General features: G+C 33.4%; 1 protein-coding gene across 2 annotated transcripts in view; it reads right to left on the bottom strand.

Moving 5' to 3' along the window:
* LOC136033045 (SET domain-containing protein 9-like) overlaps positions 1–13626 on the bottom strand; it is a 35529-nt gene extending 21903 nt beyond the window's left edge. For both annotated transcript variants that reach the window (XM_065713619.1, XM_065713620.1), the window contains exons 1-2: positions 13542–13626; positions 3419–3530 (exon numbers count right to left, since the gene is read on the bottom strand). In XM_065713619.1, the coding sequence (XP_065569691.1) occupies positions 3419–3530; positions 13542–13612 (183 nt within the window). In that variant the 5' untranslated portion in view covers positions 13613–13626. The remainder of the gene's footprint in view (positions 1–3418; positions 3531–13541) is intronic.

The raw sequence follows: 13626 nt of genomic DNA, 5'->3' as shown, positions 1-13626 counted from the left end.
AGCAGCTTACTAAGCCCAACACAAAGCAATAGTTAAGTTCAAACAGCTCAACAGTTGTAATTAATTATCAATCTACACCGAAAGACAGCACAGTCTACAAGCAGAGTCAAAAGCAAAGAAAATCACATCTTGGCTTACTTAACAAGCAGTGAAAATTGCAAGTCATGAGCAATGTTCTTAGTGCTCTTCAGCCGAAAATATAGGAATAATAGGATTTTAGCCAAAATATAGGCATTTTATAGGAGTGCATTAAAATATAGGAAATTATAGGCGAGTCCGAACCCTGCAATAGATATGACAGAAATTCGTGGGAATCAAAAAGAAGAAGTGTATATAGATACACTATTCATTGGATCCATAGCTGAAAAATTAAGCCAACCGGCTGTGGCTATCAAACTGAATGATTCAGCATTGGAGACTCGATTCAAAGCTGACACGGGAGCGGAAGCAAATGTCACCTGAAATCTATCTATGAGAGGCTTAAAGCCAGGCCACAATTAAACAAGACAAGTCAGATCCTTGTAGCTTATCGAGGAACCCACATTCCAATTGGTGGATTTTGTTCCTTGAATTGCAGACAGAATGCAAATGACAACAGAAAATTCAGTTTCTTTGTAGCGGAAACGCAATCGAACCCAATACTAGGATACCAAGGGTGTATAGAGATGGGACTGGTGAAAGCTCCTGCATCTATTTCTGCATTGTTTACCCAGAACAGTAACCAGAACACACAGATTCAAGAAAAATTCGCTGATGTTTTCATTGGGATAGGTAAACTTCCAGGTGAAGGGACCATTCACGTTAAAACGAATTCAATTCCATTTGTTAATCCTGTCCATAGAATCCCGTTTGCCCTACACGAGAGAGTAAAAAGTAAACTCGACCGCCAGGAATGTTTAGACATCGTTGAAAAAGTAACAACCCCAAATGAGTGGGTTAATTCGATTGTGGCAGTTGTAAAGTCAGACGGAACACTACGATTATGTTTTGACCTAAGAGAGCTTAATAAAGCAGCACAAAGGCCCCACTACCCAATACCAACATTCGAAGATATTGCAGCTAATACTCATGGCCACAATAAGTTCTCTAAGCTTGATGCAAGGTCCAGGTATTGGATGTTGGCTTTTAACAAAAGTCGTCACTTCTCACAATATTCAACACTCTATTTGGCAGGTACAAATACAAAATATTGCCATTTGGTATAATATACACACAAGACGAATTCCAATGAAAGATGTAAGAGATCAGAGCAAGAGTAAAAAAAAAGTGTAAGATGCAAAGAGCAAGAGGCGCGGTTTACTGGCCAAAATTGAACTCAGATATTAAGGAACTGATCTGGAACTATGAAACTTGTGGAAAGTTCTCAAAAGATAATCAGAAGGAACCACTGATATTGAAGCCAATATCGAAGTATCCTTGGAAATATTTGGGTTTTGATTTCTGCAAGGTCAAAGGTAGAGACTACCTGATAACAGGTGACTACTATAGCCGTTTCATAGAAATCGATCGAGTCAATCCTGTGACATCTGAAGAAACAATAAACAAGCTTAAGTCTCATTTTGCCAAATACGGGATTCCAGAGAACATACGGTCAGACAATGGACCGCAATTTACATTAGATGAATTCCACAGAGTCCCGTACCTCGGTCTATTCAAAAATCAGAATACACAGATGGATGGAATCGCATCCTCGGCAGAACTTCTTAAAAGTGGAAGTTTAAGGTCCATGCTCCCTTAGACGTGGCAGCAATTGCAACCAAAGGAGTTTCTGTTCCAAAGACTCTAGAGAACAATGGTACTAGGTAAATTTTCCAAGATAGCCCATACAGAACCCCAAGAGCTCCAACACCCCCTTTCCAACTCGACAGTAATAATGGAAGCGGAGGAGGTCCTTCACAACCCTATACAACAAGATCTGGCAGAGTGGTTAAACCAAGGAAGATAATGGACGTTAAATTAAGTGTGGAAGTGTATATAAGTTTGAAAGTTGAAGCATATGGAAGTGTACTGAAGAAATATTTTTTGTTAAGCTATGGCATAAGCGTGCCATATGTGCCATCACGTGCGAAAGAAAGGAGATGTAATATTCTCATGTATATGACTATGTTGTTTGCCATATGCTGGGCTTATTGCCTTGCTTATATGCTTTGTTATGCTTATTGCCTTGCTTATATGCTTTTGCTGTAGGTTGGTTGGCTTAAATAAAGAAACATCTTGAAATCAACACACCTCCTATTAATGCATTAAAGAATCATACAGTTTTTAGAATTTTTTTTTTCTTCTGGGTTTGTGATTTTCACTGATGCTTCTCTTCTAACTTTAGATTTCATTTATGATTTGCTGTATTTGGTGTGATGTTGGTTGTTACATGTCTTCTAGCTTCAGATTTTGTTTGTCCTTTGTTGCCTCAGACTCTTTTCCAGGCCTTTTACTTTACCTGTTTGGATTCATTCACAATCACGTGCAATTTTGCATAACATAATAGATATAGAAAAACTTCTTTCCCAGCTTTTCCCCAATTCTTACATTTTGCTTTAATTGTGTTGTTACATAATTTAGTAGCAACCAGGAACGTTCAAATACCTATGCCCTCTGAAAAATCTAAAATACACAGTGACATAATCATTGTGTTATTCTTTAGTTTCAAGTCATGGCAATCAGTAATTTAAATTGAATTAAAAAATTATATTGCTAAGTCAATTCCTCCTTCACGTATGCTAAAATAACACATTCCTTATTCAATTGTAATTTCTGGAATATCTGAATTATTCAATAGCATAATTATCATGTTAAATTATCATGTTATTCTTTATTTTTAACTCACATTTGTTTGCAATTAGCTGTGATTTGTTGCTGTTTGTTGTTCCATGCCTTTTCCTTTAGCTATCGAGAGTTATTAGTCATCTTGGGTTATTTGCACTCGTCACAGATATTAAAAATTAGCTCCTCCTTCTTGTTTATTAATCACAGACTCACACATGCAAACTAACACATTCCTTCATTCTATTTTTATTTTGCTTGAAGATTGGAAGAGGGAATCATTTGAAGAGGGGAACTTTAAAAAGGTTCCCTCACAAGCTAAACTTAATGGTGCAATTTTTAGTAAGAAGATAGCTTGTCCTACTAGGGGTATTTTAAACAGCATACACATTTTCTCAGGCCTGTAGCTTTTGACGCACAACTTTATCAATTTCATATATTTGGAATCACCGTAGAAAGCAGACTCTTTTGGTGTATATATTGCTATTAAAACTCTTATTGAATTTTGGTTAGTCTGCTATTAGCCCAGGTTGCTCCTTACCTTCTGCTTGTCACTACAAATTATTTAAAACCATACAAAGCCTCCCACTCACTACCACTGCTACACAAAGCAAAATGATAAGAACCAGATGTTTTAAGTATTAAGAAATAATACTACCTGACTATTAGTTTGGCAGCATGGGTCAAATGAAAGAAGAACCTTAATAAGGTTGCCAATTATTTTTGATGAATTGAAATTTAAATCATCAATTCCATTCTTGTTGATCTTCCTGAAAAAAAAAGAATGTCAAATCAGCCCCCTTCTTAAGCAATCAAAGTCATAGGATGATAACTAGCCTACCTCCCATGTCTTTTTTGCTACCTGAGCCCCCAAGAAATCCAATCAAAAGATTCAGGCAGCGATTTTTTCCAAAATAGTTGAAAGCTTTAACAAACATGCCTGTGAGATATTTGTTTTATCTTCTCTTTGTTTTATAGAATGGCATAGAGAATATTGATGGGATATTGTAGTAAATGAAAAGACACTAGGTGTATCCGGTTTTCAAAAGGACATATTTGGGCAAATCTATATTGATTGCAGGAATGACGATGGTATTAAATTGAAACTTTCAGAGAATTCTAAAGAGAACGTTGAAGTAATTAAATAGACACTATGTGCATCCACGTTGTCACAATACCATATTTTCAATGCATCAAAAAAATTTAGGGAAGAGAATTAAGTTGAAACATTCATTGAATGTTGACAGGGGGGTTAAACCCAAAGAAACTATGTGCATCCTGGTTGAAAATCCGAATAGTTGTAATATCTCAGGAGTGACATAAATTATAAAGTCAGCACCCTCGGGAAATGTTGATTGGAATGTTGAACTAAATCAAAAGATGCTATATTTATCCAGACTGTCAAAATAGCAATATAGAAATTCCTCAGGAACAGTTAAAGTTGGAACTTCCAGAGAATGCTAAGAGGTATGTTGAACTTGATCAAAAGACACTATGTACATCCTGGTTATCAAAAAGGCATATATGCAATATCATAGGAACAGCTAATGGCATTTAGTCAAAACTTCAGGGAATGTACAGGGGAATATTAATCAGAATTATGAACAGTTAAAAGAGAAAAATGGATTTAATTTAAATAAGGCAGTGGTTTAATTTAAACGAAACAACATCAAAACATTAAATAATAAAAATCCAAACATTTTGGCTCCAAGTCCAGGAGCATTTCTCAACAGAAAAAAAAATATCAAGTAAGAAAAAAACAGAATTTTAAAATAAAAACCATTTTAAAAAAACATGACAACTAAACACAAGGGCAAAATAATACAAAAAATACAAGTCACATTATAAACAACTTCTAGAGATACTATGTGCACCTATGTTGCTAAAATGGTGTGTGCAATATATCAGGAACAGTTAAGGGTATTAAGCTAAAACTTTAAGAGAATGTTGAGGGGGATGTTGAAATAAATAAAAAGTTACTATTTGAATTAAGGTTGTGAAAAGAGCATATGTGAAATATCTAAAAACAATGGCTAGGACACTAAGTTTGAACTTCCAGAGAATATTGAGAGGGATGTTGAACTCAAATTGACAGACATTTTGTGAATCCAGGTTTTCAAAATTTTGTTTTTTTTTTCTTACATCACAGGACTGCCAGTGGTAAACCGGGTTCAAGTGGTAAGAAGAAAAGACCTCTTTTTAGTCAAGAAAGGGACCAGGGGCGGATCCACGGGAGCTTTAGGCCCCCCAAGTTTTTTTTGGCGCCTTCATTTGCATTCAGTTCTTTTTTTTCTTTTTTTCACTATTTTTTTAAGTATACTTGTCAATTTGATCAATTATTCGTAGGTAATTTACCCAATTACCAACAAAAATAAAAGCTTTCCTATGAATGTAAACAGCAAAGTTGAAACTTGAAATGAACAAAAATTATTTATCTTCATCTGGTTCAGTATATATCTGCAAAATTGGCATAAAAATCTTTGATTGCTGAAAAGATTTTTCTACAAACATGGAACATTCCCCTATTTCAAAAAAGGAAACACCTGTTGAAGACAAAAGGGGTATCTTCAACACGTTCCATAAACGTGGTAACACAGTTATAGCTATTTGTCTATTCACAATGACATATTGAAAAGTAGCCTTGTAGCTAAAAGTTCGAAATGGATAAAAATAAAAATCTGGATACGAGAATAGAATGGATAAGAGACGAATGTGCAAGGGGATCAAAGGATATTTCCAGATATTTTGGTAAAATATCCAAAAATACCCAGAAATCGAAAGGTAACTTTTGACTAATAATAAACCCCCTCCACCCTCAAAAAATCATTAATTTTGGTTTATGACTAATTAAATAGCGAATGGCCCATTAGGGCTTTCGTGTGAATAAATGTATTTATCTATTTATTTTAACTATACAGCTAATTTGGTTGAAATTAGGTGAATGAAAGAATTAAAAGCAATTTAGGCCAGGAACAGATACATGAGGTCGGAGGGGGCGATCCTCCTCCTTTAGATATATCAATTTATTTTTAAAAACCGATTGACTAGGCGCCAAGGTGGTTTAGCAATATTAGTTAAAGAAGGTATCTCTTTTCGACGCACTGCAAATCTGGAAGGTTCTCATGAGGAAATGCTTTTTAAAGTAATGGTGACTGAAATTAGTCTTGGAAAAAAAAAATGTTTTTTTTGCGTAGTATACCGACCACCTTCTTCTCCAGTCAAGTCTTTCCTCTCTAAACTTCATGATTTTTTGCATCAACTCCATTTTCAAAGTAAAGATGTTATCCTTTCCAGAGATTTCAATATTGACCTTCTATAAGCTTCAAATGAATCTTCTGTTGAGTTATTGTCTTTCTGCTTTTCTGCGTATCTGCTTCCTACTTGCCTGATACCTACAAGAATTTCACCTAGTTCTGCTTCTCTCATTGATAATATTTTTACATTTTTACCAATTCAAGCAAATTTTGCTGTTTTAAGTGATATATCGGATCATTTCCTGCTGGTTTCAGATTTAGCTTTTACTTGGAAAATACCGCAGGTAAGTAAGGACCGTCAAGGACGGTTAATAAATAAAATAACATTAAAGCACCTGAATGAAAGCCTTGAACTATTCGATTGGCAGGAGGTAATATCCACGGAGGATACAGATATGGCAACTGATAATTTTCTAAGAAACTTCAATGGCTGCCTTGATTCTAATTGCCCATTTGGTACGATTAAAATTTGCAGAGAAAAATTTCCTATAAGGCCATGGATAACGTCTGGAATTTTGCTATCAGTAAAGAAAAAAAATCAGTTATTTAAAAAGCAGTTAAAGAATCCAACTGATTATATATTTAAAAATTTTTAGAATTTTCAAAAATAAATTAACCACACTGATACGATTGTCGAAACAATTGTATTATAAAGAGTCTTTCAAAGAAGCTCAAAATTCTCCTCACAAAACGTGGTCTTTAATTAAATCTTTTATAAATAAAGAAAGGAAGTCTAAGTTTCCTGAAGTTATTAGTTTGGAAGATGGATCGACTGCTAATAAATCGAAAAAAGTGGCTGATATTTTGAATACTTATTTTGCTAAAATAGAAGAGAAAATTGTTTCATCAGTAATGAACCAGTTTGATTCACATAGTAATAAACATTTTTCATCATACCTTCCATCTCCTCAAAGTAATTCAATTTTTCTCGGGCCTATTTCTCAGTCTGAAATAACAAAAATAGTGTGTGATCTAAATCCAGGTAATTCAGCGGGAATTGACAGGTCTAGTTCTAAAATTGTTAAAGAAATATTGTCTGCAATAATATTACCATTACAGCATATAATTAATCTTTCATTTAAAACTGGAGTTTTCCCATCTGCTTTTAAAGAAGCGCGGATAGTTCCGCTTCACAAAGGTGACTCTCCTGAAAATCCATCAAATTACCGCCCTATTTTTATTTTGTCAGCATTTTCTAAAATATTTGAGAAGGCAATTTATAAGAGGTTTTATGACTTTCTTAAATCGTCTAATTTCTTCACAAATTCCCAGTTTGGTTTCCGGTCTGGACACAATACTGAACATACTATCGTTGCTCTCATTCAATATATTCATGAATGCTTAGATAGAGGTGAAATTCCAGCAACAATATATTTAGATTTTAAAAAAGCATTCGATACAATATCCCATTGTATTCTTTTTCGTATTTTGGATAATTGTGGTGCGTGGACCGGCGTTGGATGTAGTTAAATCTTATCTTGATAAGAGAAAGCAACGATTAGATGTAGGCAATTTCCTCTCTTCACCTGTACCTCAGTCTTCGAAGGTTGGGGTACCTCAGGGCTCTGTCCTAGGTCCTCTGCTTTTTTTAATTTATATAAATGATTTTCACCGCGCTTTTACATTCCCATGTCTCAACACACATTTTGCTGATGATACAGCAGTTTCAATTTCTGAAAATAATGACGAGGAGTTGGAGGCAAAACTGAATACTGCATTTTCTAATGTTCTTGATTGGTGTTCTTCAAATTTTATTGCTTTGAATAAATCAAAAACTAATTTCATAATTTACGGCAGAAAGTCAAATATCTGCCCTCGTAGTACCCGATTTACTTCTTCAAAGTATCTATTATCAGTATCTTGGGTGAAAATGATAAAGTACCTTGGACTTGTGATTGAAGCCCTAAGATTGTGATGAGCCCTAAGAATCCTTAAACTTTTTATTTCATCACCTATTGAACTTCTAAATAAGTCTTCTACAGCATCTTTATATACTTATCTAGATATACTTCCAGTTTCACAACAATTTGCTTTTGGAGCAATTCTTTTCAAATTCAATTCTGACATTAAGAAATTACCGCCATATTACCTCAATCAAAGTTTGTTCTCCCAATCACAAGATTTACATAATTATAACAATCGACAAAAAAAGAGTATCTACATTGACAAGTATAATGCTGAGAGATATAAATTCACTCCGTTTGTGTCAAGAGCTTGGTGCTGGGATGCTCACAAGGCTCTTATTGATAAATTTTCCTCTATCCATTTAATAAAAAGGAAACTAGGAAACTCATTTAGTTCAGGATTATTTTTAATTATGTATCTTTTTAGTAAGGCAAAGTTATTTGTATGGTTTATTGCTCGGGGTGATTATGGGCCTCTCAGCTATCTTCAAGTATTAATTTATATTTAACAATATTGAAATTTTCAATTTCTTCAATAGTATTGAAAGATCCTGGGCTAGCTGCTACTTTCATATTATTGTTGCATTATTGTATCTTTGCCGTCATGTTTATCTTTGTATTGTAGTGTATGTTGTTATTGTATCTTTGTCTAGGCCTAGTTTTTTGAGCTTGTCTCCCCATGGGCCTATATCATATATATACATGTATGTGTGATTAATAAATAAATGAACTTGAACTTGACGCCCATATTCTGCTCTTTTTTCTTTTCTTAATCTTTTTCTAAAGTAAACTTTTTAATTTGGTGCCCACCTCAAGTCCTTGGTCCAGTGGCCCCCTTACCCAAGATTTTGCTCTTGATCTTCTAGAGATTCAGAGATTAAACTGCTTGCACGACCAGTTTACGAATCATTTCGTCATAAAATTACAAGATAAACCTCGTGTTCATGAAAAATTAATCATATAATTAAACTTGCTTGCTAGATCTTCATCTTCAGAATGTGTTTTTTTTTCTTTTTTTGGTAGATTTGTTTTATTCTCTTTCTTGAGAGTCCGTCGATTTAGGGTATGGTGTCTGGGCTTCAATGATGGGAATATGACAAGGCAACTTACAATATTAATTTATGTTAACGAGCAATTTTTTTGAACTGCCCCTGTCCACTCCCAACAAAAAAAAATTATTAGCTTTAATTTTGTGACTAATTAAATAGCGAATGGCCCAATAGAACTTTCGTGTGATAAATCTGTCATCTATTTCTTTTAACTATATAGCTAATTTGGTTGAAATTAGACGACTGAAAGAGTTACAAGCAATTATAGGCCAGGAACAGATCTATGGGGTCCAGGGGGTGACCCTTCCCCCAAGATATTTCTGGTGCCCTTGTTCTGTTCTTTTTTCTTCTTCCTTTTTTTAAAATAAACTTTTTAATTTGGTGCCCACCTCGAGTCACATTGGCGCCCTTGGTCCAGTGCCCCGCCCCCCAAGATTTTTCTCTAGATCCGTCCCTGGAAGGGTAAGGACCATTATGGATGGAAAATGGACATCAAAACTCAGTTTTCAGAAAGCTTTTGAAAGAAAAAGCAGAGACACAACAGTCAATGACGCTTGAATAAAGAAAAAAAAATGCTGATGATCATTTGCAGACATCTCTGCATGATAAGAGGCCAAGCAATAATTAAGGAACAGACCACCTGAGAATCATCATGTCATGGAAGGAGTTTTTTTTTCTTCTTTTTTCCTGAATGCTTTACTTTTGAGTGTAAAAAATCAGATATAAAAAATATGATGAAAGAGATAAGGGTGCAGTTACTACAACACACAACCTATGTTTCCGTTTTTTGTGCCTTCTGGGCAGTTTCAAGAATAGCAGCTCCCTTTTTTGTTCATCACACATTGACACAACCTATCATGTCCCATCTATCATTGCCTGTACTATCTGTATCTTGACAATACCCTTTTTTTCAATGCCCATTTCCAGTTGGTTATGAGCTTCCTTTATCAACATTTCTGTGGCCTGTTCCTTGGAACCAAGCGTTTCTTTATTTTTCTTTGAGAGATTTTTCAAGTCTCTGTTGTCTGTCTTTTTAAAGAGTTTTCAGCAAGCTACTGCTCTCTCAACTATCCTCTTGCCTACAAATCCTGCTGCTCTTTCTCAGTTTGTTCTTTCAAGGCTTTTTCCTGCTTTAGGTACAAATCATAGCTTCAAATCTTTATGTACAAATCTTCATGCATGTGAAATGGTCAACGCATTTTTTTTATGACTTCAGACAATTTTGGATATTTCCAACCTGGTTTACATTGTTCCACTTGTTGTCAATTCTTCCTGTCTCCAGTGGAAGTCTGGATAACTGGACTAGCTTAAACTTATAAACAAACAGGTCCTTTTGCATTGTAATGGTTAACTTCCTGGCAATATATAAGAAACTCTGAGCAGAAAAGAGCTTTGAAACTTAATTGGGATGTGGAAAAGTTAATACTTTTAACAACTGTAAAAAAAATTTGCCGAGTATTTGCTTAAGGGCACATCTTGTGGCCACAGAATAATGCTTCTGAATACGCTGCATGAACAAGCACTTTGGAAGCTTGTCTATTGACTTGAGACAGTTGACAATCTTGTCACTCACAACTGTCTTTAGCAGAGGCACAAATTTCTTTTCATTTTTGAATGGCTTAAGCATTAGATCATTCCTAAGTTCTTTGTAACATTGGGTTTTAAAATTCATTTAGCCAGTGTCAAAACTAAAAGATTTAGCTCTGTAGAGTTAGTGCACTAGAGACTCTTCCTGTTAAAACTTTTTGGTGAAATGTGAGAAGATATTCAAACTATCAAAGTAGTAAAGTAAATGTGCATTCTGCCCCACCTAACACATCCATTCAATTTACATTATTTTCAATCCATCTTACATCATTTTAATATCAATTACTGCACATTTTTACAATTTCCATCTCTACATTCAATGTGAAAACAAGTCCTTGGAAATCAAATTTGGTCTTATTTTTATACTTTTCACAATGTGAATATGGGTTCTAGATCGCCCCATCAATTCAACCCCTTTTCAATAGAATTTGCACCATTTTAGATGAAAATTTTCAACATTTTTACAGTTTCCCATCCTGAACTTTAAGATTGTAACAGGTCTTGTTAAATAAGGATTTAATTCTATTCCATTTTTCCTATACTACCAATAAAATGCAATAATTCAATGTTTGGTGGATAGTTTAATATCAATATCTGAGTAATTTATTTTTAAGTTCAGCTGCTTTAGAATCAAAACAGTGCAAATAGTTCAACCATTCACCATTAAAATCAATTGTAATGACAAGTTTATTTTCATACTAAGTTGTAACAAATTTGTTTCTGGTAATAGTGTATTCCATTCCAATGTCTAAATCCAGTTACCTAATAGTTCAATTATATTTGTTGTCCATTTTAATTAAAAGTTTCTCAATTTATTAATAAATAATTTTATTAAACAAATTTTAAAGTTGCAAATAATTTGTATATTAACATATAATTTACTATCAATGACTTCCATGATTGCCTTTCTTTCTGAAAATATAATGCAGTAAATGTTATATGGATTGGCAGATACTTGATTTAATAAATGATTAATTTCTATATCAGTGGTTGATCCACTTCAATGAATATTCAATTCATGCTTTGAAATATCAAAATAAAATAAAGGATATACTGTTTTAAAATCATTGTAATTTACAATTGTTCCACTATCAACATTTTTATGTTTATATCCAACTGCAAAAACTGTTGATAAGCATTAGAATAATCTTCATTACCATCACTGAAATCACATTTAAAATCTTCTTATGGAAATTTATACCCATTTACCCTCACTTCAATTCTGTTAGAGTTCATGTGGTCAAATACCATATTGTTTTTTGTATAACTGTTACCTTTTTCAGATTTCTGTAGTACAAAAACAATTTTAGTTGTATTATAGCATTCACTGACTACCCTCCATGTTAATTCTTTATCTGTTTTATTTGCACTTTTATAGGTATTACACACTTCCCATTTTAATTCATATGAGCTACTCTTTCCTAATCCAGCTTATAATTGTTCTGGCTTCTTTGTTAATTCAGCATCTAATTGAGTTGCAATGGGTAAACTGGGATGTAATACTGGTAAAATCCATGATAAAGGCATTATATCTACTTTAAAACTTTGAGCTGTAGATTTCATAATCACATTGGCAAAATCATTTCTTTTTAATATAATTTGATGTGCAAAGCCTCTAAAAACATGATTAATATCTTGACAAAATCCAAATAAATGTTATAATGGTAAATATATACTAACCAAATGACTTTCTTTTGTTTTACTCAATCTTGTAAATAAGCCACTATTAAAAGTGTTATTTTGTTTTGTTATAATGGTTCCACCACCTCCTGCAACAGGTGTAAAATTGCTTTCAAGCACATTTTCTGCTTTAAAGGAACAAACAGATTAGATTTTATCTTTATAGCAAAGCATATTAGTAGCTGTGCTTTGACTAGAGTCATCTGAAAATTCTAATAACTGTTTTAACAGTAGTCATTATAGCTATATAATCAATACTTTCAATAAATTTTCTATTGATAATATATTCAGCATTTGTGAACCAATTAAATCCATTATTTGTTAAAGTAGCTTCAACATTATTTTGAGAATTTCTTCCATCAAATCATGTTATTTTCACTTTTGTGTAAAGGGTAACTATAACTTGGAAAAATCCAAGATACCACATCTTTAATATGAAATTATAATTTAATTGTTGAGATACCTTCACATTGTCTTCTGTAATTTCTGTATATTCATATTTGGTTGCAGAATCATCAATAGGCCTAATTGTCTTTTCAAATATTTCCTGTTAAAAAACAACAACTTGAGTCACTGCCATTTATATACACCAGAAATTATGAAATAAATTTAAAAGATTTTCAAATGGTGGAGGTGGAGCTTTGATTGTCACTGAGGGTGTCAACAAGAGTATCACCAGGAATGTGGTTTAAGTCACTTTCCTAAGATCATTGCATTCAATAAGCCTTGCCTCTGTTTATCAAGTTGTTTATTAAAATATCTCTTATTTATTGTTTAACTTCCTTTTTGTTAATAGTCTATCTGCTCTGTCTAAACAATAATACTGTAGGCTATGTAACAACAAATTTTGTATTTCTTAGACAAGCAATAACAGGTTCCAAGAATTCTAATCAAAACAAAAATACTGAAAACCATATACTCATAGCCTAAGTGTTTGTAGCCTTCAGGATACAGAGCTTTAAACCAAAGCAAGATATGGGACTTCAGGGACCTTTTATCAATTTAAGGGGCCAACAGGGACCTTCACTTGATTTTAGGAACTTTGTAGTAGCCCTGATATCAAACCTAGCAAGTGCTAGCTTCAAAATCACAAATAAAAGTTTGAAGTCATAAAAAAGAGAGCTGAATGAAGATTCTTAAATATATTCATTTCCTAATTCCTTTTCCATTCAAATGTAATATTTTTAACATTTGCCCATGAGGATTCTTTCTAGTATAGTATCTATAAATTACCATTGAATCACAATTTTAATTCAATAATCACGCAAAACCATGATTTTAAAATGAACAATAATACCCAATCTTACTTTCCAATTTGAAGAGCTTTCTTTAAAACAAGAGGGAAAAACCTGTGCTTATAATTATCCCATGTTCTCATTTTTTAAATTGGAC

The sequence above is a fragment of the Artemia franciscana genome, chromosome 11, assembly GCF_032884065.1.
Source record: "Artemia franciscana chromosome 11, ASM3288406v1, whole genome shotgun sequence".
NCBI lineage: Eukaryota > Metazoa > Arthropoda > Branchiopoda > Anostraca > Artemiidae > Artemia > Artemia franciscana.
Note: the sequence above shows the minus strand (reverse complement) of the source record. Positions and strands in the feature narration are given on the sequence as shown.